Raw genomic sequence first — 25,307 nt, forward strand, 5'->3', positions numbered from 1 at the left:
CTGGCACTCTCATCTGCCAGGATGTGAGTCCTTCTGATATATGCTCTATTTGACTCATGCTCATCTGGCACTCTCATCTGCCAGTATGTGAGTCCTTCTGATATATGCACTATTTGACTCATGCTCATCTGGCACTCTCATCTGCCAGGAGGTAAGTTGCCCTGATATATGCTGCATGTGACCTACATTGATATTGCAACCATAACCCCATAAGATAGTAAGTGCAGGAAAGTCCTTCAATATGTTATTTTCTCATATTTCCCTTCTTAGAAGGCCTGTCAATTTTTATGTTTACCTTCCATCCAAATAATTTGTCTTTTTCTTAATACCAGGAGGTTTGCATTATTTGCCCTTCATGCTCTCTCACATTTACCTTTTTCCTGATTTAGGTGAGCTCATGATCAGGTCCACAACACATTGTTGACAACACTGTATAACTGGAAAAGCTTTGTGAGGTAATGCTATTTTGCTGGTTATAGCTCATATATTTCCCTTGTTGACTTCCCTGATGTAGATGGTATGTCAGCATACACCACAGATGATTTCTCATTTTGATACTCTATATGGTGCCCATGGCACATTAATCATACCTACTACACAAGTATCAAGATGATTTGGTCAGTGATTAGCTACTTTACTGATCTTTATTATGCATCTAACTCTCTTTAGGGGAAACATCTAGTCAGAGAGCAGCTTGCAACTGGTATATAGTTTCCTTTCATCAACATATTACATGGCACATGCTAAACACCTGAAGCTGCTATCCTGATAGGAGTGGACTCTTTCCCTGTGTGGAAGCAACAAGACAATCCAATAAGGTGGTCCCTTGAACGCTACAAAAATTCCAGTCAAGTGCAAGACTATATCAGAGATACAACTGCAAAAGAATTTGATCAAACTGCCAATGAGGAGGTGCAGGCTCAGGTCATCCTCGAGATTGCCAAGTCAGCACTGGTATGTGTCCGAAATCATTTTACCAATTCCCGCCCCTCTGAATTTCTGTCTAGGTATTATTGAAGAAGGAATACAATGATGTGCTCTCTGATAATTAGGTGCACCACGAGTGAATTTAACAGTCAGTCTCCGAATTCCTATTTCAAGTTAATGTACATATCTGACCACTTCCGACAGAAGTTATGCAGAGCCACCTGTTCCGGATATGATGATTGCTGGGTGTATGATATGAAGAGGCTGGAAGCAGAAAAGGAAAAGCCAAAAAAAAACAGCGGGGAATGGGCAAGTGTAGGATTATGGTTTTCGATCTGAAATTTGCGAGGCCTTTGTACGAGTAACATCAAGTGTAGGCAATAACCGCGTTTGTGACGGGCTGAACCTGAGTTTCGCGAGTCGGAATTGGGACCGTTCATGAGGGACATGCCTGTGCGGGAGTCGCTGAATACTCATTTGAACGCACAGTAGCATTTTGCCAGAGACGGCAGTAGCCATGGTCTCACAAGACAGTGAAACCACCGCTCGCTTTGTGACGCTCACTGAATGGGAACTCAGTTTCCCCTTGAACTTGATGAACGAAGCAGAATCCATTCGAACAGGTTTGGCATAAGCCAACAACTTCGTAAGCATCTGAGGGGGCCGGGAGGACGCGCTCGTGAACATGAACATAACTATACTCGAAGCGGTACCGTCCCGCTCGAGCACCCCGCGAAGGTCGAGCCCTTGGCCTCAGCATCTCAACCGAAGGACAAACTCGCAGCTCCGCAGCTACGCCCGGTCGTCACTCACGTCACCATTAGACGAGCTGAAATCGAATGAGTAGCGATTACGGTACGTTTTGGATGCTCGGAGCGTCTCCATCTAGTATACAATCTTTCAGAACTACAAGCCGACGAACCACGAACAGGCGAAGAAAAAACATCTAGACCTTGGCCGCCTTCAACCTCTCCTTCTCCGCCTCCCACTCCGCGCCCACCCTCTCCGACTCAATAGCAGCCCTCTCAAACTCCTGCCAGTTCCAAATCCCCGAATTCGGCTGCCCCTCCCTCGCCCAGCCCAGCGAATCGCCCGTAAGAATAGCGACGCGGACAAACACCGACCCATCGAGCTTCTCCGCCTGCTCCAGCCCCGTGCCCGCGAAGTAGCCCGCGGGCCGGTGGCCGTACAGCTCCGCAAAGTGCGCGAGCGCGCGCTGCACCTTGCACAGGTGCTCGTTCGAGTGCACGAGTGTGCTCTGCAGGATCGGCATCCACGCGTTGGGCACGAGGGCATAGGGCGACGACTGGGATGGGATGGCGTCGACGTCCGGGGTGGGGTGCGGGCCCGGGAGCTTGGGGTAGGTCTGCGTGAGGGCGCTGAAGCGCTCGATGGGGAACGAGGGGCGCCCGCGTATGATCCACCAGCAGAGGGAGGTGATGAAATGGGCACGGAGGAGCAGGGACTGGGATCTGTGGCAGACTTTGGCGCAGATGGAGGGGAGGAAGAGGGCCGAGGTGACCGTGTGCATCCTGCAGAAGGGTTATATCAGAAAATTTTCACGCTGAAAAAATAGTGATACGAACGTGAAGAAATCAGAAGTGTACGGCTCCTTCTCGCTCCAGCTGCCGAGGCCGTAGATCAAGGTCACGGTCCAGATGAGCTGCTCGAGGTAGAACTCGTAGTCTTGCTGGCTCTGGATGTCGACGACCCATTGAGCTGCATACTCGACGATAATGGCACCACGTTTCTCAAGCATATCCGAGTATTCGTACTTGTCGATAATCCTATCCTCGAAGCGCGGGTCCTTGAGCATCTTCGCTAAGATGGAGAAGGGGTGGACCTTCGGATGACCTTGGGGTTTAGATCCGAAGAGCAGCTGCGTGACGGGTGTTGTAGCTCCAACTGGATGTATGCACGTCTGAGCCAAACCTATGGTGGTATCCGTGTCAACGACATACACATTCATATAAACCGGAATCACGCACCTTCAGCCAGTGTACCAGGCAGTCCGAACTCAACACCATATCCGGTGTGAATCAAAGGGTGCAAGATGATCTCGACGAATCGATCCAGCATCTCAGGCTGCTTTTCGCCCTTGGCCTTACGAGCGGGGTCGACGTTGTACTTCTCGGAGAATATGTACTCCTCGAGCAGCTCGGAAGCCGACTTGTGCAGGACCAGGTTGTGGAAGTATCTGAGGTATCCATTGTAGAAGCTGCAACGCCATAAGTTCGGCTGGGCTTGGCCCGATAATGGGACGCAACGTACTTTTCATCACCGAGATGCTCGACGAAGTTGGCGTCTGTGATCTCCTGCGGAGGCTTGAACTGGACCTTCATGTGGTCCATGTGGGCGTCGTTGTATGCGGACTCGATTGAGGGTCCGCTGGCGCCTAGAGCCCAGATACAGATGAGGTGGTGGGCCGCATGACTGATACGATGGTTAGGACGATATACAGAGCCAAGGCAAAGACAGGTTGACGTACTTATGGAACCTGTGCTCATTAAAGAAGACATGGTGTTTTTCGTGGTTGTCCCTCAACATCTTGACCAGTGAAGCCGTGCACTCAGGTCCCGAGTTGGGGATCCGACGAGGCGCGAGAAGGGATGGAGGAGGTGCAGGGGCGGGGAAGAGAGCGTCGACATCCTGAGTAGACATGGCAAAGTGGAAGGGTCGAGACGAGGTTGCCCAACGAGGGCGGTTTAAAAGGTATTCATGAGCGCCTGCGGAGAGATTCCAGCACCAACTAGGGAGCCTTTGGCATCGGACATACCAAGTTATAGCCTCGACAGATCGCGCTTAGCTTCTCTTGGCCCCTGGTGCTAGTGCGACGGCAAAGGGGGTATCTGACGCGTCAGCGTCCTCAAATATGTCATGGATGGGTAGCATGAGAACGATGGAGGGGTGAGTGGAAGATACGCGGAGGTCCGAGTCTTTGTTGGCGACGCGTAGTGCAAAACGAGCGCAGAAATCATCGCCGTCCGAGCATTCCGGAACCCCTCGCAGTCAATATTAGTACTAGTGCTCCCATTCGGTAACTTGAACACCCCCGCACCGGGGGCGTCAAGAATATCTACATCAAGCCGGTCACTCATCATATGGTCCCTGACTCCCTCATCAAAGGAGCTACGCTACGCTGGGTTTATAACCACGAATACAATTGCAATATGGTATAGTGTCAGGACACGCAGCCGTATGCTGCTTCTCAAGAGGCTTCACAGCATGATTAAAGCATACGTAATAGCGAATAATACCAATGCGAAAACAGAAGCAGAAGCATACAGAAGCCCGTACCAGAACTCAGCGAAGTAGTCATGACCTTGCCGCCTCGAGAGACGCTCAATGTCTGACCCAAATGTTCCGTATACGAGAAGCTGACTGTCCTTCTCTTCGACAGCAACGTTTACCAAGTCATCTCGAACGCGGAGATCAAGAATAAGTTTCTTCGGTCCTGGTGTTCGTGTAGTGGTATCGTCTTTTCCGCCACATTGCACCGGACGAGCGTCTACATGAGGAGAGCCTAAGCTTAAGGTCAGCGGGGTATGGTCCGGATTTGACTCCACAAAATATTGATGTGCGAGGCACTCTTGACTAGTCAGTCGTTTGGCTGGATCGTGCCTCAGGAGATCCGATATGCAATCCACCAGCGTCAACGGAACACTGGGATCAAAACAGGTCTCTATGCCTCGAGGTGTTATCTAGCCCAAATTGCGGCGGAGAATGAGATCGCCGTCCAACTACTGTATCTAGCGAGGCACTCACCTTCTCATGATGATAGCCCCACTGCCTGCGCGCGAATTGAACACCCCATACCCACCGACCTCCGCCTCTCGGTCTGCCACGCGAATCAACCCCGTGGTCATGGTAAGGGTCGCCGAGGACGTCATAAATCTTGTCAAGCTGATCGATTACCGCCGTTCCTGGAAACAGAGGTCGAAGGTTGACTAGCTCAGCCATCGTAACGCCTAACGCCCAGATATCAATAGGTGTGGAGTGATCTCGGACCTCAAAAAGGAGCTCGGGGGCGCGATACCAACGACACGAGACGTACTCCGTGTACGGTGGGTGGGAAGCGATCTTTCTGGCCAAACCAAAATCAGCGAGTTTGATGATGACGATTATATCTCTTTCGGTCGTGCCAGGAGCAGCAATTGGTGACAAGGATCGGTAGTTCGAAAGTCCAGTGGTGGTCACGAGTATGTTCTCCGGCCTTAGATCGCGGTGAAAGTATCCGTTGCTGTGCATGTGATGAAGGCCTAAGACGGCTTGCCGAAAGATGGACGCTACGAGCTCTCCGGCCAAAGGTCGTCCTTTACGGGCTCTGATGAGCTGGTACAGGTTGCCCTCCATCGACTCGAAGACCATGTAGAGCTCCTTCGTTTCCGGGGACAGAAACACGTCATAGAATGATATCAGGGAAGGGTGAGCAGGAATAGTGCGCAGAAACTAGGAGAAAAGAAGAGTCAGGTCGCAGGAGCCCCAAAGCGCACAAAAGGTCTTACCTCGATCTCCTTGAGTTTCTTGCACTCTGCCCAGCCACCTTCCCACACTCGCTTCATCCGCTTCACAGCGACCAGACGCTTCCCCGCGTATTCAGGCCGAGACCTCTGCATATCTGGAGGCGCCGTGTTCGGTGGAAGCGCGCCGTGCCAGTCGCATAAGGTGACGGTGCCGAAGTACCCATCTCCCAGCGTCTTGATATATGTAAACGACCTGAGCGAAGCTAAGCAGAACATTGAGATCAATCGAGAATAGTGATAGGCCAAGCTTACCGTTTTTGTCATCGATGACGAGGTTACCGTCCCGGACGTATTGAGAAGGTATCCCATTGACGTAGAATACATCCGTCTGCCGAGGGCACGAAGCCAATTGATGAGAGGGCATGTGATTACCAGCGCTCTCTCTACCTGAAGGCTGCATCTCTACGGTGGGGAGTGGCAAGCGACGTTGAGTACAGACGAGATAGACAAGGGGAGTCTGCGAGGGGGTCGGCTCCCCACAAGAACCGAGGCAGGTACATGAAGGGACAAAATAGACGCCCAGATAGCCCAGACATGATCTAGGCCTAAAGACTTCAGCGTCGCCGCTGCTTCTGAGACGGCCTCAAGAGCCAGGCTTTGTGGGAGTGGGACGTTCGTGAACACGGCGAGCGACCTGCTGACTTCAAGCATTCGTCACGGTCGATGCATGGTGGTGAGAGGAAAGAAGGGCACGGCAAAAGCCGAATTCTGCTCCATTCCGCATATCGCGCTGTTTGTAGCTTACCCCGATAGTCCAAGGAAGCTGATGGCATTGATAACTTGAACCCATCGCGGAGTGCTCAAATTACCCGAACATGTCAGCCGTCCGGTGTGGTTGCCAAAACCTCAGAAGCTCGTTCACGAGCAAGGCCGACTCGGCCATCGCAGCGAAAAAGACACATGCACGTCACCATTTCCAGCACTGACATTATAAGTTATAAGTTACACAGCATAAGGAATGATGAGCCTGTTAGAGCACGCGTCAGACCACGGTTGACAACTTCTCATGTCAAAGGACATACCTATCGACCAAAGTCCTTGTCGGCGGTTGGGAGGAACAATCAGGAGTACGCCGGAGGTGCCTCCCCAGGCATCTGAAGCACCAAGCGTTGTTTTCTGTCTGAGGGAGAGATGACCGACGAAGCGACGTCCGAGTTGATAGTCCGCCTCGAAGGCTGGTGCGAAACACCCGACGAGCTCCCGGCAAAAGCGCTCGTGCTGGCAGCAGTCACAGTGGAGGCAGAAACCGAAGGTTGAGGCGCGTGCTGCCGATAAGGCGTAACAGTTGCGACGATCGGATCAGGCCCGCCAGCTACCGACGTCGTGCTTGCTTCACCCTCGGCCGTCTCGAACGGTTTCGGGGCAAACTCGCGGATAGGGGTCAATAGGGAGAACGTCCGATCAACTCGGCTAGCGAGCTGTCGACACCGTCGTAGAAGCAGTAGGGAAGAAACCAGACCAAGGAGAGCCATGAAACTTGTGACCGCAAGCCCAGCTATGGCTCCTTTGGGAACGTTTGAAGCATTGGAAGCGGGAAAACTGGGTGATATAAATATTGTCTTTATCAAACTAATCTGCGGATGTAAACCAGCACTTACCTTCCATCTGTCAGAACCTCGGCGTAATCAATGGCGAGCATATTTTGCGACGTCGTCTGAGGGGTGTTAGTGAGGACCAGCTCATGGGTGCCGTCGCCTATGTCGTTCGCATGATACAGCATGACCTGCGTAAACGTGTCCCATGATGTGCTGTTGTATGCCTGAGGCTTTCCTCCATCTAGCTGCACCTGGTACATCCCGTTGTTTGGACCGACCGACCCATACAACGAGACTCCGAGCCCTGATGGTAAAGGGTTGGTATGAGGACAAGAGTAACGCACTTGGACGCTTACCCTTTTAGAACGAACAACTAAGTCACATATTCAAATCAACGAAGTGAGTGCACGTACTGTGAACGATAAAGTTACAGCACTTTCCGCTGTTGTCGTAGCACTGGATACCATCGAAGTCGGTCATTGCCTTTGAGAGACCATATACGTGCAGGGACTTACTGGCCTGATGCGTTACTAAACAACGAGACATTCAATGGAGTTTGGTTCCAGAAAGAGTCGTATTGGAAGCGCGGATCGCTGTCCTGTATGACATCGCTGGAGAGCGATCCCGACGCGTCAAGGTCAGACTGCCATGTGACCTAACACAGCAAGTTACACTGTCAGCGCGTGAACGTGAGCAGGTAGTCAAGAGCGTACCATGTCAATGTCCAGAAACGAAGTGTTCCCAGAACCCTGATTCGTGACGTTGACCGTGTGCAATCCCTGAGCCAGTCCCTCCACCGAAACCAGCGGTTGTTGGAACAGAGGCACAGACGACATTCCGCTCCTCATGACAGGGTTATCTCCGTCCACCGTGTATGAGTACGGTCCGTGGTTCGTAGACAAGCAGCCCCAGATTGTGAAAGAAGTCCCATTGAATGACCAGCTCATCGTGGATGGGTTGACGTCCGTGATGGTATATGTGCCCCCGTAATACCTGTGATCCTGAAGTCAGTTGCGGCTTTGAAATGATCAACATGATCTAAGCGTACAAGCCTGAAACATCGTCCAACCCCTCCGAGGCCAGAAAGTTCGCGTCGTACAAGATGAGCGGGGACTTGTCATCTATAAGGAAGTTGGCGGCGACCATGACTGTGCCAGCAGGACGGAAGGGACGGGAAGAAGGGGCATTGAAGTACCGACGCGAGGACAATACAAGGTTTAGGCAAGGGCCAAGTCATGCCCACGAGTGCACGCTGTAGGTCTCCACGTCGCAACGCGAGTTAAATTAGACTTCGAGAAAAGTCGGACTAGCGACGACACACCTTCTATTTCACAGCGCCTAAGCAAAGACGCTGTCGCACCCACTCAAGCGGGGCTCAAGGAACGACTGGCAGGCCCTCAAATACGACAATGGGAGCCAGGGGAGAGGTGTATCACGGTCGAGTGGTTTGGTATGCTTATGGTCTTGGGAAGACCCGACGCTCGCACCTAATGGTCTCTCATCAGTATACTTTTGTCAGCAAGGAGATATCAGCGCGTACCTAACAGAACAACAAGTTAGACCTTCCCATGATTGTTCTGCGGTTGCCTCGCACGATCGCCACTGCGTCACACCGCATAAGCTAACAATGAATCCTTTAGGCGCCCTCCAAAGGCACATGAGGCACGAGCGCCGGAGATTCTGAGCACGTTTGTTTTGGGAGATCATGTTGCGAAGGTAATCGCAAGGAGATGGGACATGGGTAGGAGATCAACGTTAACTGCCAGCGAGACCACATGGAAGAAAGGAGTAAACCAAGTAATTCAGCAGGCAGCCAAGCTTCACTAGCCGGCATCTTCCGAGTGGCCATCTCCCAGCTCACGCGACGCTCTCCCCAACGCAAATCGACCAGATTAGCGGCTTACACTGCAAAAATTTCACCATAACTTGTGCCCATTTACTTTAAATAACTGGCCCGGTTAGTTAAAATAACTTTATCATAACTTGCCGGGATTTATCCGGGTGTGGATACACATTGTATTTTAAATAACATTTGACAGGTTATGGTAAAGGTGGGACACGCAGTTTTGACGGTTATCTTAAATTGTAGTTTCTCACGGCTGTCAGCCATGTCATTGCTCATCTGTTTATTTTAAATAAAATGGAGTTAACATAAATGCGGATAAACTCTGCATTTGGATGGCAACAATCAAAGTCTGGCCCATGATGGTTAGGCTCGGACCAGCCGCTCCGGCGGAGCACGCGAGACGTCATCGGAGGTCGAAATCTGACAGCTCACATTTCAAAAAACGTCAAAGACGGAAGCTCCGCCAGGAGCGGCTGGGCACACCCGCCTGACGTTGGCGGGCGGTTTCAAGTCTCAAGGATGTACCATCGCGTCATCACAAAAATCGCCATATCTCACTACCCCGTGCTTGGAATGCAGCAAAAACTTAGATTATACATGTCAGATATACAAACATTCAGGTTCTGTAAAATGAGAGCAGGCAAGTGCTGCAGAAGCCGACAGCGCGAGATTTTATGATAATGACATGAGTACTGGTGTGTACAACAAGGTTCGATTCAGGAAAAGGTGTCGGCCTTGTACGCGTGTAATGCCAAGGGAGGTTGGTGGCCCCGCATGCCCACCAACACGACGACGACTTGCACTGACGGATAGTCCACCTTGCACAGAGTGGATGGCCGCACAACACTTGTCGTCGTCTGGGGAGGGATGGGAGGGGACGGAGTGACAAGGTGGTGGTGGTGGTGGAAGGAGCAAGGGAGAGCTGCGAGAAGCGGCGCAGTGTTGATATACGCCGCGTCCCGCGCTCTAGGGCCGCGTGAAATAATCTATGTAAGCGACAGGAGCCCAGGACAATGAACGTACTCACGGAATCAAAACGCCAGGCTTTCCAGGTTGATTTCTGGCCCCAACTCGGCCAGCAACGTTTCGTCGAGCTCGTCAAGTTGAGTGGCATCCTCATCGGCAAAGTCACCGTCCATGTCGTAGTCGACATCTTCTATGCCTTCGAGAGGCAGTTCTTCCTCGTCTACAGTATAATTAGTAATGATTCCTAGTACACTTCGTGGGTTTGTGAGCAGTGACACACCAACACCAGGGGCCATGCTTCCATCCTCTGAGTCTAAATCTGACTCAATGGCAGCGTCTCCGTCTGAGCTGGCGACATCCAGGTCCACATTCCCTTGCACAGCTGCGTGTACCATCGCTGGCGAGTTGAGCAGAGGTGATTCACCCTGCTGCTCAGATTCCGGCTCACTGGCAGCTTCCGGGCCTGTGAGAGGCACCATTCGGCGTCTCTCTTTGAGGCGACGCTGGTGCTCGTTGTAGTCGCGAAGAGGAGTGGAGAGACCAAAATCCATGGCCTCTAGTCCAGTCGTAATGACGTCGACAACGGGTGAGTCATCTTCATCGAGTGTGCGGCCGTCTTGCATGGTATAAACCTCGTGACGTTCGAGCCAGTCGAGGAGAGTTTGGATGTCGTAAGAGAGGTCAGCAGCGGCATGTGCGGTGCCTTGTTTGGCGCCCAAGGCTGCATGGATCTTGGTGGCGAGTTTTCGGAGCGCATCAACGCATGGGGAGACAACAGCGAGCCATTCCCATGACGCGTTCGACCCGTGGGCCTGGTAATAGTTCTATTCAGAGCATCAGTACTGGTACTCGTAGACATCGCAAAGTGTTCTCGCACCTTGATCCAAAAATTCAGATGCTCCTGCACCAAGTCCACTTCCACAAACGCGTTTGGCTTTCCAGTCGGATTCGCCAGCCAGTTGTTGAGTACGACACACCTAAAATCCAGTCAGTGCTCTTTGTTTGAAATAGGGGGAAATCGATTAGAGCACTCACTTAAGGCGCTCAGGCCAGACATTTTGAAGGTGATGGATCAAATTGAGTGTTTCGTATGCATATTTGCTGCGCCCAGCGCCACGATAGCTCAGAGCCCATACCTTGAGCACACGAACAACACGCCCTGAGTGTCCAATTTTAACAGCATCAGTAAAATCACGTAGTATCAATGCATCACGCAAGAATAGCTTTGCGTTCTCGTATACCATGTCCCCACGACCAGCTACACTTGGGTCTTCACGCGCCATCCGGAGTTCTTCAACCTCTCGGTTGTCGGCATATTTGGACACAACTTCTTCAGCATACTTTCGAAGCTTGCCCACAGTGAGACCGTCTGCGAGATCCTTGAGGGAGCGTTTCTTGGATACAAGTAGAAGGCAATGGAGAACACAGGCATATAGAGACACAAAGATCAGGTCCCGACATGTTCGGAAAGGTGGCAGTGCTGAGGCAAGGATGTGTTTGCGGCGGAGGACAGAGTTATGAGCGAGTAGTGAGGCAGGGTTAGATAGATCATGGTTAGAGAGTCCAAGGTGCGTGAGCATTATCCCCTGAGTTGCGGCCATCTTGTAGTGAAATAAACCCGGCACCCAGATTGCCCATCGTAGTGCGCGCGCACCACCCTCGTTACCTGCCAGAGTGGCTTCAATCACTCTGTCGCGCGCTAGCGAGAGCTGGTCGCCAACAACAAGCTTGGCTGTGTGAGCAAACTCTGGGTTGTCCATAGTAAGGCCAAGTTGTTCGATAATAGATCTGATCACGTTCGCGTTTCCGACTGTCGACGACTCGTCAATGTTCATTGCTGCAAGAGGGTGGACATTGGTCTTGTGAATATCAATGGTATAGTCTGAGGAGGGCATGCATGACATAACCTCCGTATGGAGTTTCTGCAACTCCGAGCCGCCATAGCGAGTGGTGATGCGCATGACACAGTGGACTAAAGACTTGTAGAAATCCTGGCTTTCCTGGGGTGTGAGAACAAGGTCATCAATTCTCAGGTCTGGTGCAGTGTCGGCCTTCGCAATGAGCTCGGAAGTGTCAAGGTCTTCCTTTGAGGCAGCATGTAGGGGAATCAATGTTGCACAGGTACCGTTCTGCTGAGAGTCTAGAGAATGTTCATGAGGACACAGTGAGGCCAACCAAACTAAATTTACCTGCTGACCTTTTCGCCCAATCGCTTGCTCAGCTGCTCGCCACATCATATTGATGTTGTCATACACAATTAAGAACAGAAGGGTTCCCGCTATTGCCCGCACCTTTTCCATCATTGAATGGGAGAGTATTTCTATCGTCCCTGGGTGTCGACGAGCCTTCTTTGCTGTGTTTGCATCACCCGCTGGTGCTCCCAATGTGGTGTCATCTTGATCCTCAGGTTCAGTGCGTGTCCCCTTCATTCCTCTTCCTGCGACTGTCACGTAGCTCACTGACTGTCCCAGTCGGTTTAAAATGCTGAACAGTTGGCGGGAAGCTCCACCAGCATACAAATAGAGGCCAAGTACGTGTCGAGTCACGATGTTGCGATTGCTACGCTCGCCCAATAGAGTTATGACCGTGTGTAAGATTAACTGAGCAACAACACTTTAGGTTATCCTTCACGCGGCCTCGACGTAATGTGTGATACTCACAAACTCTTTGTGCTCAAACGATCTCTCTGTAACACCACGTTTAGGGTCTAATTGCCGGCTGGTGGTCACAATCTGCCGAAGACACTCTGTGATTGTAGGCGCTAATTCTGCAATTTTGCGAGAGAGATCATCATAGCTGAAGCTTAGGAGCGAGTTCTCACTGATGGTCCATGGATTTATCCTCAGGCAAGTGTCCTTCGAAATGGCATCTGCTTCATCACTCAGGATGCCACCTACATACCCAACTGCCCATTCGGTAAGTGCCTTGGTCTCTGCAGTGTCTGTCTCTTTCATCTCCTCCGACCAAGTATCCAAAAAGAAGACAAGGTCCTCGCTACTGCAGTGCAGTGCAGGGTGATCGTTCTCTGCAATGTATTCCAGCAAGTCACTGGCTGTTGCTGTGCCCCGTTTCAGTACTGCTAGAGCTTCAAGTATTGCCTTCTTTCGCCGTGTATCCCATGCTCGCTTGCGGGTTCGTGTACGACGCGTGCCTGTGGACGTTGGTGGTGCCTCCCATATGCTTGGTTCAGGAGAACGAGGGGAGCAAGGTGGTGGGAAAGCTGCCGGAAGAATAGCAGTGTCATTGTCAACAGCGTCAGATGGCGGAGACGTGAGTGGGGAACTTGGTGCAGGGGGCTCAGACCACCTGCGAGTTAAGCCGCTGTGATGCCTTGCTGCCCGAGCAGATGGCGATGAGAGAGGTGAATGGCCAAAGAGGCTGTCAATGGGGTCCATGATGACGGCGAGTGATGCAAGCGACCAGAACACTTCATTCTCGCTGTTGCACTGACTCCTATGTCCCTCAATTATTTGCAATAGCGTTATCAAGCATCTTGCCCCTCACGCATGTCGGACTCATCCTCCTCTCCTGCCATCCCCCCCTGCCACACTTGCAATGCATAGAGCAAATCAACGCCCTCGCAAAAGCATCCCAAAGGCATTGACTCAGCAAGAACGTGATGATCTGTCAGCCAGCATGAAACATCTGCTGAAAGGGTAAGAACCACACCCGTTTCAAGTGGATCTGGCTGTGGCACAAGAACAGCGACAAGACGCGATCTGCCATGCTGCCACCGGCCTTGGCAAGACATTTGTCGCAGCAGCACCCTATGCCCTCAATCGAAACAAGGACAAGGTGACGATCATCGTATCACCTTTAATCGCCTTGCAAGATGAGATGGTACGCCCACTAACATCGGTGCCCTGCACTTTTCTGATGTTCTATAGGTCAAGACATTTGAAGATGAGTTTGGATTGCCTGCGGTTGCGGTCAGTAGTGGTCACGGTGGTCTCAGGAGGGATGTACTCCAGGTATGTAACATATTGCTGTGCCCGATTACTCGTATCTCACTGTATCATACCAGACAATTGTCGACAGCAAGTATCGGATTGTCTTGGTATCCCCCGAACTCCTGACAACACGCACATTCACCTCGCGAGTGCTAAAACACCCACATTTTCACAAAATCATCTATTCTGTTATTGTGGATGAGGTTCACTGTGTATCACATTGGGGGGACAGCTTTCGAAAAGCATACGCAGAGATTGGCTCGATTCAAGTATGTCTCCCAAAATACACACCTTTTGTCGCAGTGTCAGCTACGCTTACTCGTAGGGTTCATCGTGACGTCTGCGAGAAGCTGCAATTATCCCGGCGCGACGATCTTATAGACATCAACATTGGAAACGATCGACCCAATGTCTCACTTCTTGTTCGGCCCATCCACAACCCCATGAACTCCTTCACCGACACCGACTTCATACTCCCTGCCATCATGCAGCGTCCTGAGGACATCCCCAAGACCTTGGATATACTGCGACAATATTGCTGAGGGCAGCAAAATTGCCGATTACCTCCGACAACGGCTCCCTCAAGAATTCGCGCGTGCTGGTGTCATCCGAGAGTACTGTGCAGTGTTTTCAACGGAGTACCGTAACCTTGCTATGAAACACTTTCGGGAGGGTCGAATCCGTATCATGGTGTGCACCGATGCAGCTGGGATGGTGCGTAAATGCTACACTGGTTCCTGTAAATCTGCTAACACTCTACAGGGCTGTAACATACCTGACATTGACGTTGTCGTCCAGTGGCGGCTACCACAGAAACTGTCGGCTTTCGTTCAGCGTGCTGGCCGTGCTGCGCGCGCTCGTAACCGGAAGGGGCTAGCTGTCCTCCTATGTGAACCCTCCGCCTTTTCTGCCGACCTTTCGGAGCTCCTCAACGACGCCCTGCGCAAGAAAGGGGCCAAAGGTCGCCTCAACTCAAAGAAAGCTACCTCCGAGTTCCAACCCAACAAGGCTGCATCAAAGGCTTATGCTGCCGCACATGGTCGCAACCGGGGAGCTTGCAGCGAGAAGGATGAGCTCGAACACCTACAGGATGAGCCAGATGTCGATGTAGATGCCGCTGATGAGGGTCTCATTCATTTTGTGCAGACAACGGGCTGCTGTTGTGCATTGCTTGCTAAGGTGTTTCGCAATCCCCCATCCAGCTCAGGTGCGTCATATCCCACTAATAACATCTCTGATATATCTGACTATGTTGATTTCTAGACCTCTCTGTTCCTTGCTGCGACATCTGTCACCCCTCCCTTCTCGACCAAATTCGCCCGGGCCCCAAGCCTTCGGTTCAACGCGGCCCAAAGACCAAGAAGTGCGAGCCGAGGGCCGATATCGTCAAAGCCATCCATGCCTGGCGGGTTCGTGTCTCACAGACATTCCCGAGGCACTCGTTCCTCACGCCCGGGTCCGTGCTCTCCGAGGATGGTGTCACTGGGCTCGCCTCAATGACACCCCTATCTGCCGAGACAATTAGCACGTGGCTGGTGCCGCGCTGGATTCGATGGGAGAAATACGGCGAGGAGCTCACCAATGTTGTCCTCGATGCCGACCGAGGTCTGCGCCAAACCATTGCCCAGCCACCCAGCCCCTCCCGCGAACATCGCCTTGAAGCAAACGAGTCGCAAGACCGCAACCCGAGCACCTCTCGACGAGGCACTGTGCCTACTCCACGTGCCCCGCAGCCATCCTCAAGAGCTGCACGTCGACGCTCGCCGAGTCCGCCAGTCGCGCGAAAGCGTCACCGCTCCACAGTTGCCACGGAGGAGCCACCCTCTAGTTCTACTCGCCTCGCACACGCTCACCAACCTAAGACATCTGCTTTGGCACATCCTCCATTACCTCCCCCGCAATCTCAGACGTGGCAACCACCGTACGTGTACGCACCCCACCACCAGTCAGAATCGCCCTCGTACACTCACCCGTCGACAATGGGGCCATCAATGGCTCCACATCAGACGCATCCTGGCCACTATACGAGTTGGCCAGGCTTGGCAAACTACCCCAACCTGCGCTACCGCACCACCATGATGCAGCACCCCAATCCTTCATACTCTTGGTCAACAGCTTCGACATTCGTACCGTACACCCCTCAGGTTCAGTCACGGCACTACCAGACTCCGGAATCAGGCCCTATCTCCCATACCCCAGTACATCATACCCCTAACCCTCACAACCACTCTTTCTCCTCTGTTCCAGGTTCGACAACGTCTCATTTGGGCTTCCGGCATGCCTATCCCTCTCCTGCATCCACACAGACCCATTTCCAGCACTTCTCGCATCACACAGAGGCTTCGACGCCCGGCCCTTCGAGTAGCAGAGGGCCCTCTGCAGAAAATCGGACACCAAGGCAAAATACCCCTTATAACCCTTATCATAACTCATTCCATTCAGTAGACTAACATTCCATGTATTATATCCTTAGTTTTTATGATCCTAGGCAATGGGATGGGTGCGCAAGCGCGATTTTTGGAAGTGCATGTTCGTAAGCCCTTGAGACTTGATTTCCCCAGCCAACACCGCGCGAGTGAGCCCAGGCGTTCAGCAGCTAGCGCTGCCGACCTCGGCAAAATGACATGTGTCACCCTTATTAGGTAGCATTTGACAGCACTTTGACAGCCCCGCTCTCGGAATCATAAGCGCGACGCTGCTGAATAATCGCCTGGATACGAGGCTACATGATGGTAAGAAACCAGACAATGACCCGGCAATGACTAATCATATGCTGGTCAATGCCAGGTCAATGGCCAATCAATGGCCAATCAATGGCCAATCATTTGCCAGTCATTTGCCAGTCAATGGCGGGTTAATGGCGGGTTAATGGCCAAATAGAAAGTTATTATTTAGTTAGAGAAATATGCTTTTAATCCCTCACTTTACAAACAATATGAGTCCTAAAGTCCCATAGTACTCCCTTCCTTTTTATCACCAGTAGCTGGTAATTAGTCTGATCATTTAGAGTGAATAAGTGGTTTTTTATTGCACATCAAAATTTGATGACCAGCCATTGATTGGCCATTAACCCGCCATTAACCCGCCATTGACTGGCAAATGACTGGCAAATGATTGGCCATTGATTGGCCATTGACCTGGCATTGACCAGCATATGATTAGTCATTGCCGGGTCATTGTCTGGTTTCTGACCATCATGGAGCAGCTACGCCATACGGAGGGGTCCACCTAATTTCGGTCCATTCGGTCCATTCGGTCATAATCGGTCAAGTAGGTTTATTACCATACTTGGATGGTCGCCTCCGAAGCACCTAAGTCTCTCCGCCAAGCGAGCCAGACCGTGTCACGTGACAGCTCCTAAATTGCCGGCCCCTTGCCATTTTTGGGCCTCCCGGAGGCTGAACCCCTCGGGAGCTTCTCTGCTCGCCTCCGGCTCGCCAACCCCTCCGTATGACCTATCTGCCCATCATGGGCCAGACTTTGATTGTTGCCATGCAAATGCAGAGTTTATCCGCATTTATGTTAACTCCATTTTATTTAAAATAAACAGATGAGCAATGGCATGGCTGACAGCTGTGAGAAACTACAATTTAAGATAACTGTCAAAACTGCGTGTCCCACCTTTACCATAACCTGTCAAATGTTATTTAAAATACAATGTGTATCCACACCCGGATAAATCCTGGCAAGTTATGATAAAGTTATTTTAACTAACCGGGCCAGTTATTTAAAGTAAATGGGCACAAGTTATGGTGAAATTTTTGCAGTGTAGAGAGAAGTGGACGTAATTATCGAAATCAGCTTTCCACTCAGACCATACAATACTTCAGGAAGCTTGACTTCAAGCTTCAGGCTTTCAAGATCGACAGTGTCCTGACCTCCTTCATGCTTTTTTGGCAAACCAGACATGTTGGCTTTTACAGTAAACATAAGATACGGAAACTGTTCCCGGCTGGAGTACCAGCCAAGTACCAGCGCTGGCTACTTGAGTTCGGTTTGCCGAGAAGCCTGGGAAATTTCCCGGGACTTACCATGTGTCAATTTTTTATTCCAGCCAGTTCCAGCCTCGCTTTGGCCTTGCTCGTCAGTAACCAGCTCAGCGCTCAACGACTCTGCTCTTGCTTGATCATAAACTAGTTTGGCCTCGGGGCATATTCCGTCCGCGCGCTTCTGCATTCTGACTTAGGGCCTTGTCCCTACGCCCACATCCTCTTGTGCTATGTTTAAAGCGCACCTTGCAGCAAGCACAGTGATCTGCTGCGGCTTACATGGCGAAAACATCGTAACGAGTATCTCCCGATATGTAACTTTCAACCTCTTCAGTGGCATAATCTTATCGATATAACGCCCCCTTACTCACCCTTGAACCGAGCTATTCATCTGGACCTGGTAACGACATTCGTACGTCACGTTTTCAGGACAAGTCTCGTACTTTATTGGAGCGCTAGCTGCTTACTACCATGTAGATGAAAACGAGGCAAATGGAAGACCCAGATACAGGAACGATACGCATCAGCGAGCATGAAAGTACTGCGCTTTGCTCGGTGTCACATGTGAAATCGGATCCGAGTCTCGACGATTATAACTGATCGCACACCATCGGGCTTCTATGCTAATCCCCACATGATCGTTTCCGTACAGGAACACCACTGCAAGAAGTTTGATTCCGAATATTGTTCCTGGACACTGACTCGGAACGCATCATGATAGCTATCGTCATGGCCGTGCTCGTCTGTGTCGCACCTGCTACAGACTCTTTCCTCGGACTCGGACATACAAAGCTGCTTCTCGCCTTGTGCTTTCTGAGACTAACCATAGCCAGGTGATCGCGCGGCCGGGGACCATGACGCTCCAGGGGCAGTCTCTGAACGGTCCTGTGAACCCGCTCACACAAGTGCAGTGACGGTGAAGCACGTGAGTCAGCCACTGACTACCATACAGGGCCATTCAGGGGCATCGAACCCATGTTCTAACAACAACGCACGCCGTTCACCGAGCAGGTGATGCTCAACACTGGCCTGGGATGCACAAGAGGCCACCTATATCAGGGTCCCCATGAAGCCTGATACTCAAAACACTGCATGGTTTTGCCTTTATATTTGCTCACATGTTACCATTCATAATCGCCGCCAGCGAATTCCAGTGCCTTTACGAACACACCGGACTTTACGCTCGCATGGAGCGCGATCAAGAATGATACTGGCCACCTCGTGAGTCTTTTACCCTAGTCTCACCGCTCACAGCTTCAGTGCTATAAATGTCCCAACAGGCTTAGCAGAAGAGCACAGTCCTGCCCAGCGCCACTATCATCATGAAACTTCTTGCCGCTTCTACTGCCGTCTCCCTCTTTCTGGCTGAACGAGCCAGCGCTACGGCTATCCAACATCAACGCCGCCAATGCGCGGCTACGTTGAACGATGCCACGGTTTGTGCCACTCAAATTTGTCGCACGTCGTGACACTGACCAGTACACTAGACGATCGCTAACGAGCTCCAGTCCAAGTACTTCAACACGGGCACTGGACAGTACACCGACGGCGAGTTGTGGACCGACTCCGTAAGCCATCTCCAACCTCGCATCTCACTGACGTCATGACGCGTCGTCTCCCAGAACACTTTGGAAGACCTCCACAATCTTATGCTTGCCACCGGCAATGATGACTACGGTACCGTTGCCGACAACTCTTGGGTTGGAAAAGCTGCGTTGGACTCCAGCACCGACTGGAACTCCTTCCTTGGGGGCAGCAACGACGATGCGCAGTGGGTCATACTCGCGCTCTGGAAGATTGGGGACTACAAGACCGCTCGTGGCCAAGATGCCAGCGCCTACACGGTTAGTCTATTTAAAGCGTATGAATTCGTGTCCTCAGCCGTGAGCGTAGTCGAGTGCATCCAAGATATACGACATCATCGCTGGGCAGTGGGATGATACGTGTGGTGGCGGAGGTACGCATCCAAGCTTGTTTCTGAGTTTTCTATGCTTGATGTCACTACAGTCTGGTGGTCCACCGCTCACACCTACAAGAACGCCATCACGAACGAGCTCTTCCTCTTGACTTCGGCAGAGGGTTACCTCAGGACCCAAGATCAGACGTACTTGACGAATGCTCAGAACGTGAGACTGAATCCTGGTCATCATTGCTCCCACACTGACCAGATCTCGTAGGAATGGAACTGGCGTAAGTGATCATATGCTGTGAGCTTGGGCAATCAGTCGATTTTGAATGCCCACGTAGTGTTTAACTCGGGGATGCGGAACTCGGACGGATTATTCAACGACGGGCTGGACTCGAGTACGTGCGCGAACAACGGCCAGGTGAGCGTCATTTCGTGGCTCCGTTCTCATTCTCAGCTAACTGATCGGAATCAGACGACATGGACCTACAACCAGGTACGACACGGTCTCGCGTCGATACCTACATCAATCTGATTCCTCTTCAGGCTGTCGTGGCTTCTGGCCTTGGCGCCCTATATGCCGCGACCGGAAACTCGACACTGCTTGACCAGGCTGAGATCAGTCTTGACGCGACGATGAGCAGCTCGCTCGTAAGCAACGACATTCTCAAGGAATCTTGCGACGATGCGGACGCTGGCGGTGCCCAATGCAACCATGATCAGGTAAGGCATCATATCTCATTTTACCGCCCATAAGACAGCCACTAATCTCGCATCCATCACTCCGCAGCAAATTTTCAAGGTGCGGGAACGAGGCGTACTACCTCACGAACGTGACTGTTAATAATTCAATCCTGTAGGGCATCTGGACGAAGCACGTTCAGTTCTACCTTGACTACGCCAACGATGCATCGCGCACCGCCAAGTACACCGACTTCCTGAGCTCGCAGTACTCCGCAGTTATCCACTACGGCATGAACTCTGCTCATGACGTTGGCTCAGTATGGTACGCCCCAGACAACGGTGGATCCGTCTGGCAACCCGAGGCGTCCGCAAGTGGACTCGAGGCAGTCGTTTCCGCTGCTAAGGTCCGTGTCCTTTTGGATTCCGCCTTGATCTACACGCTGATGTGTCCTCACGTTTTTGCAGTACGGGAGCTGTTAGGGGAAAGATGTATCGCTTTTATCACTGCGTTGTATCACTGTATTGTATTGCTTGCATGGAGTATGCTGAGCTTGTGGCGACATGTGATGTACCAATGGGAAGGGTCAATTGATGTCATGGGTTCCTTTGAGAACCCTGATTCCTGAGCACTGTTAGCTGAGAGTTCGATAAAGGTATTCTTGATATCATCAAGCTAATTTCCCAGTTAACTCGTGACCGCATCCGATAAATGTTGCCAACAGTTCGTGATGTCTGTAGTTTGGATAGTCCTTCCACGGATTCGTCTCCACGTCCATTGAAACTCAGCAACAATGTTTTGATTCTCAAAATCAAATGCTCATGAACGCAACCATATTACTATATGTGTTCTTTCACGGAGACGATATTCTCCCACCGAGTACCCTATTAGTACAAAGGTCAGTTTCCGTTGCTTCTTCGGTTCTCCTTACCCCAATCATGCCACATCACTCAATGCATGCCGCATTTCTTTTCGAAATGCTAGACGAAGGCTTTACATACGGAAAGCACGCAGCAATAGCGAGCGCGACGCTAGTCCTTTATGATTACTTTTTATCGCTGAGCCAAGAGGTACTAGGATATATGTTTCCCGCGCTAGAGAAGACAACTGATCTCGAGCAAACCTTGCTAGATTTCTTGCTTCTGGGGCAACCCAGTTTCTTATAGCAAAGTACTCTACATGAGCGTATGGATTCTGGTCGATCATACTGCCGCTTTACTCCGTGCTAAAGCAGATGACAGATACGCTATCTATCTGTAATCCAAGGAATGTAAGTGCATTTCACATCACGGAGTGTACGTGTGCTGTTACTATGACGCTCTTTATTAACAGGATGATATTAATCACGGGTGAATAACCCCGGAGGACCTGTTATATCCTGTCTAAGGGCTGACATACGTGACGGCTTGCAGTACTATTACCCAGCGGGAGACATCATCATACAGTGGTGGTGTTCCTTCTTTCCTGTGCAGTGGAGATTTTGATTCTGATATTGTGTCAAGGTAAAGTTAAGCCTAGAAATCCGGAGTCTAGGTGATGATTCTCACCTGCACATACAGCTGCAGTAACTCTCCGAGTTTGGTTCTTGTTCAAATCTGAGAGAATTGTTCGGGTATTCACTTTATTTGTTTACCTCACGTGCACTGGGACCACAGCCCTCACCTTGGTCCTCGTTTCCATTCGTCTTCACAATGAACACAACAAAGAAGGCACCGAGAAAGCTACAGTGATAAGTACCACCGGCCAACACGATATCAGCTCTCTGGGACTATGGAAGATATATATACCCTCTCTGGCGCTTCATTCGCTCATTTTTGCCTTAACCGTTTGGAAAGCTAAGGCGGTTTCTTTGTCTAACAAGTCGGCTGTGGGGCTTTTGCTACAAGAGTAAGCGAATTAATTATGATCCAACACTGTATACCAGCACTAACCTCTTTAATGAAAGAGGCTGCTTCGTATATGCCTTCGCATTCGGTGAGACACGAAAGCAGTTCGACTCTGTTCCGTAGCTAACTGGTTTTTTAAACGTCCAGTCAGTCTCATGCTAGCAATAATCGGCTTGTCAGGAGTACATCCAGAGCAACCATTTGTCAGTCGATAGATTCATGACTAGTGCTACTACTCCACTATCTGATACTATCTTCACAGATGCCGATTGTGGTAGTCATAGGACAGTACGTCAAACAATATTAGGGAAAATCAGTGCCCTCACCAAGCTACAGATGGCCGATAGCGGTTGCAGCAGTAGTCGTTTGTCGAACACTGATTAACCTTCGATCATTGGCAGATACATTGGATGTTGACCCCGGATGGTTACTGAACCATACTGAGCTTAGCCGCGTAACATGTCACCAAGAACGGAGAGGAGAACTCGTGGTAGAGGCACGGCCATCCGAGTATTCTATCTCGTCGATCCTCGACGGAGAGCCTATGACTCAAAGTGGAAGGTGCTAGAGTCGGCTTTATCAGATAGTGTGAAGAGCTCGGCTATCCTTAGATGATGCCCAGCCTTCTCGCGTCTTATACAACTTCTGGGCCACACGTACCAAATTTGTCGAGACCTTGTAATCTTTTCAGATCATGAATCATTGGCTATGGAATGCTGCGTTGCTTACGCCAATCTGATGCATCATCTCCACCGAAATGATGACACGGGATTGATATCAGTATACATGGCAATAACCATGGCACTGAGCTCTGCCTCTCCACGGCTATGCTCACGGGCTACATAAAGAGCCGTCGTCGGTCAGAATCTGTCATCAGGCAAAGCTCAGCGGCTTTGAGATGTCGGCTCTAGTACCACCTTCTTCTAGCCCTATTCAGATCATATATCAGAAAGGGATTCAATACGGGGATTATCTGGGAATGGCAAGTACTGCATTAATCATTTATGACTACTTGATATCGATGAGCGATGAGGTACCATACCGTGCCTTTCTATGTCTTCGATTTGCATGATTAACAAGCGGTCTTGCTAGGTTTCTTTCTTCTGGGTCGGTCCGGTGTCCCTCAGCAAAGTTCTATATCTAATTGTAAGAATTCTGCCCCTCGACAGCTGTATCGAGTGACGTCTGGGACTAAAGATAAGACTAGATTCGATATCTGTCTCTCTTGCTATTTTTGTAAGCGCCACATCACCTGTACATTTGTGCTGCAGATCTATGTTCACTCTGGTGACTTGCAATGGGCAGGAACGAAATATCATCATGTTCGCCATCGAAGTTTTCCTTCGACGATGTACTGATTCAGTGCATATGTTTCCTACAGTACTACTCTACTACCTTATGACGCCGGACGTGCTATACGGGGCTATTCCGCTTGCGTTCGTAGCTGAAATATTGCTCATAGTAATGTGTCAAGGTAGAGTTTGTCATCTCTTAAATGAGCTTCTCGTTGACAGTGATGTTTACTGTAGCTGTCATAAGTCTTCGTGTCTGGTATTTGTTCAAAAATGACAGAGTAACTCGAAACTTGGCAGCTATTGCCTATATTGGCTGCACTGCCGGAAACGCGGTTATACTTGCTTTGCTGTCACCTGGCATAATGTATGAAGCCGCTGGACTAACAATAAAAGACCAAGTAATGGCACCATCCAAGATGTATCGATTATTCTTCCCTTCCTTGGTGCTTCATGCAGTAATGCTCATCCTTACCCTGTGGAAGATGAAGACTATTGCTGTACTAGACAGCTCGTCTATAAAGCGGATAGTCCAAGAGTGAGTGTAGCTCCCAAAACGCTTACAAGCATCTAACAGAAACTAGGGCCTGTTTCATCCATGTGTCCTCATTAGGTGAATCATTCTGCTTTTCAACGATTCAGATTGCATGGTTGTTCTAAAGCCTGTCAATTCACATAAAATAGCTGTTCTTACACTTGCTACCGTTGGCTTTTCAAAGACACAATCCTGCCAACGCTATGTGAGTGCTTGGATCAGTTTCTTTCTTTCTCTCTCTCAGAATGACTCTGGTTTTAGTTACCTGTCGCGATATTACATGGACAGTGAGTGCGACGATTGGAAGCATTGACTATACTCAAATGCTATGCTGACGGACTCTTAGATTGCCTGTCACATTAATAGCCGTGATAACATGCCGTACGATGATTAACTTCCGCTCACTGGCGGATACCTTGGATATTGATCCCAGCTGGTTGCTCAACTATACCGAGCTCAGTCGCGTGCGGTGGCATCAGGAGCGCAGAGGGGAGCTGGTGGTAGAAGCAACTCCTATCTAGGGGGATTTAAGAGATGTCTAGTGAAAATCTACATCCTGTATCTATGAGAGAAGGCAGTTAGTTTATAGCCTCGGATACGCAAAGGCATGTGATCTTCGTCAGCATTTATAGAAGAATCGCAGACCAAATAACTGATATCTACTAACTACACTTACCCAGCTGGCTTAAATAAGTACAGTCATGCAATAAATCGAGCCGTGGTCCGAGGTTGTGATACTACCTAGTTTCGACCAGGATACAAGTAGATGTGGTACGAAGAACAAAGCAGAGCACATGTGGCACAAGCTACACAGCTTCCTATCCAATCGGCTCCAAAACATAATTCTTGGTGCTCATTGCCATGAGAGCGTGAGTTTCGACCTTGACTTCAAGCCGATCGAAGTGCCGTGTCAATTGCACTAGGCTTCATTCCAAATAACGATACAAGTTTGGCATGAGTCGCACCCGTTGGTACTTCCCAGAAAATCCAAATATCGACAAGCTTCAGCATGAATGCCGAGATCAATGCTATGCAGTATACTTATTAGCGCGGAGAATCAGTTTGAGCTTGAAGATATTGAAAGGTTGCTCCGAGAGCTAATGCACTGTTCCCACGCGTTCGGCATCCCCCGTCCCAGTGAACTAATCGGGCGCACCGGCCTGCTCGTACCTTGACCATAACCAACATGAATGCCCCGACCTTAGCCACGGGGTGCTAAGGGCCTAATCACCTCAACTCCCTGTGTCCAGGTCGCCCGCTGCATCAATCT

General features: G+C 50.5%; 7 protein-coding genes across 7 annotated transcripts; 3 read left to right on the top strand and 4 right to left on the bottom strand.

The window, feature by feature from the left end:
• Positions 1-1,792: 1,792 nt before the first annotated feature.
• Positions 1,793-3,629, bottom strand: CONPUDRAFT_128921 (uncharacterized protein). The gene is made up of 5 exons (XM_007774035.1): positions 3,416-3,629; positions 3,199-3,360; positions 2,916-3,145; positions 2,514-2,859; positions 1,793-2,459 (listed from the first exon to the last, which is right to left on the bottom strand). Exons 1-5 carry the CDS (start codon positions 3,586-3,588, stop codon positions 1,874-1,876), a joined length of 1,497 nt encoding a protein of 498 aa, XP_007772225.1. The 5' UTR covers positions 3,589-3,629; the 3' UTR covers positions 1,793-1,873.
• A 445-nt stretch (positions 3,630-4,074) lies between these two features.
• Positions 4,075-6,108, bottom strand: CONPUDRAFT_128923 (kinase-like protein). Its single transcript, XM_007774036.1, has 4 exons — positions 5,703-6,108; positions 5,433-5,653; positions 4,693-5,376; positions 4,075-4,628 (listed from the first exon to the last, which is right to left on the bottom strand). The coding sequence occupies exons 1-4, from the start codon at positions 5,848-5,850 to the stop codon at positions 4,146-4,148; spliced, it is 1,536 nt and encodes a 511-aa protein (XP_007772226.1). The 5' UTR covers positions 5,851-6,108; the 3' UTR covers positions 4,075-4,145.
• Positions 6,109-6,504: 396 nt separating this feature from the next.
• Positions 6,505-8,423, bottom strand: CONPUDRAFT_84210 (uncharacterized protein). Its single transcript, XM_007774037.1, has 7 exons — positions 8,307-8,423; positions 8,034-8,245; positions 7,699-7,978; positions 7,501-7,640; positions 7,399-7,441; positions 7,049-7,290; positions 6,505-6,989 (listed from the first exon to the last, which is right to left on the bottom strand). The coding sequence occupies exons 2-7, from the start codon at positions 8,129-8,131 to the stop codon at positions 6,512-6,514; spliced, it is 1,281 nt and encodes a 426-aa protein (XP_007772227.1). The 5' UTR covers positions 8,132-8,245; positions 8,307-8,423; the 3' UTR covers positions 6,505-6,511.
• Positions 8,424-9,862: 1,439 nt separating this feature from the next.
• On the bottom strand, positions 9,863-12,751 carry CONPUDRAFT_61695 (uncharacterized protein; the record flags this gene model as incomplete). Its single annotated transcript, XM_007773587.1, has 5 exons — positions 9,863-10,621; positions 10,675-10,774; positions 10,833-11,937; positions 11,995-12,397; positions 12,458-12,751. 5 exons carry the CDS (start codon positions 12,749-12,751, stop codon positions 9,863-9,865), a joined length of 2,661 nt encoding a protein of 886 aa, XP_007771777.1.
• Positions 12,752-13,352: 601 nt separating this feature from the next.
• Positions 13,353-16,393, top strand: CONPUDRAFT_75683 (P-loop containing nucleoside triphosphate hydrolase protein; the record flags this gene model as incomplete). The annotated part of the gene is made up of 9 exons (XM_007773711.1): positions 13,353-13,413; positions 13,477-13,637; positions 13,685-13,768; positions 13,822-14,016; positions 14,051-14,073; positions 14,239-14,461; positions 14,510-14,954; positions 15,011-15,994; positions 16,221-16,393. The coding sequence occupies 9 exons, from the start codon at positions 13,353-13,355 to the stop codon at positions 16,391-16,393; spliced, it is 2,349 nt and encodes a 782-aa protein (XP_007771901.1).
• Positions 16,394-17,896: 1,503 nt separating this feature from the next.
• Positions 17,897-20,806, top strand: CONPUDRAFT_167918 (glycoside hydrolase family 76 protein; the record flags this gene model as incomplete). Its single annotated transcript, XM_007774038.1, has 14 exons — positions 17,897-18,148; positions 18,214-18,957; positions 19,017-19,172; positions 19,224-19,304; positions 19,359-19,580; positions 19,630-19,693; positions 19,744-19,862; positions 19,914-19,926; positions 19,984-20,063; positions 20,118-20,138; positions 20,189-20,365; positions 20,433-20,444; positions 20,503-20,730; positions 20,792-20,806. Exons 3-14 carry the CDS (start codon positions 19,059-19,061, stop codon positions 20,804-20,806), a joined length of 1,146 nt encoding a protein of 381 aa, XP_007772228.1. The 5' UTR covers positions 17,897-18,148; positions 18,214-18,957; positions 19,017-19,058.
• Positions 20,807-23,108: 2,302 nt separating this feature from the next.
• Positions 23,109-24,558, top strand: CONPUDRAFT_75685 (uncharacterized protein; the record flags this gene model as incomplete). The annotated part of the gene is made up of 8 exons (XM_007773712.1): positions 23,109-23,243; positions 23,303-23,356; positions 23,482-23,545; positions 23,592-23,684; positions 23,740-24,040; positions 24,222-24,242; positions 24,299-24,324; positions 24,404-24,558. The coding sequence occupies 8 exons, from the start codon at positions 23,109-23,111 to the stop codon at positions 24,556-24,558; spliced, it is 849 nt and encodes a 282-aa protein (XP_007771902.1).
• Between the last annotated feature and the right edge of the window lie 749 nt (positions 24,559-25,307).

This window comes from Coniophora puteana (assembly GCF_000271625.1).
Source record: "Coniophora puteana RWD-64-598 SS2 unplaced genomic scaffold CONPUscaffold_11, whole genome shotgun sequence".
Lineage (NCBI taxonomy): Eukaryota > Fungi > Basidiomycota > Agaricomycetes > Boletales > Coniophoraceae > Coniophora > Coniophora puteana.

Coding starts and splice junctions, on each gene's coding strand:
- CONPUDRAFT_128921 (XM_007774035.1), bottom strand. CDS start 3,588: ATGTCTACTCAGGATGTCGACGCTCTCTTCCCCGCCCCTGCACCTCCT. Junction 3,361..3,415: donor AATGAGCACAGGTTCCATAA/GTACGTCAACCT, acceptor CCATCGTATCAG/TCATGCGGCCCACCACCTCA. Junction 3,146..3,198: donor GAGCATCTCGGTGATGAAAA/GTACGTTGCGTC, acceptor ATGGCGTTGCAG/CTTCTACAATGGATACCTCA.
- CONPUDRAFT_128923 (XM_007774036.1), bottom strand. CDS start 5,850: ATGCAGCCTTCAGGTAGAGAGAGCGCTGGTAATCACATGCCCTCTCAT. Junction 5,654..5,702: donor CGTCATCGATGACAAAAACG/GTAAGCTTGGCC, acceptor TGTTCTGCTTAG/CTTCGCTCAGGTCGTTTACA. Junction 4,629..4,692: donor GGGGCTATCATCATGAGAAG/GTGAGTGCCTCG, acceptor AATTTGGGCTAG/ATAACACCTCGAGGCATAGA.
- CONPUDRAFT_84210 (XM_007774037.1), bottom strand. CDS start 8,131: ATGGTCGCCGCCAACTTCCTTATAGATGACAAGTCCCCGCTCATCTTG. Junction 7,641..7,698: donor CGTTTCTGGACATTGACATG/GTACGCTCTTGA, acceptor TTGCTGTGTTAG/GTCACATGGCAGTCTGACCT. Junction 6,990..7,048: donor GAGGTTCTGACAGATGGAAG/GTAAGTGCTGGT, acceptor TATATCACCCAG/TTTTCCCGCTTCCAATGCTT.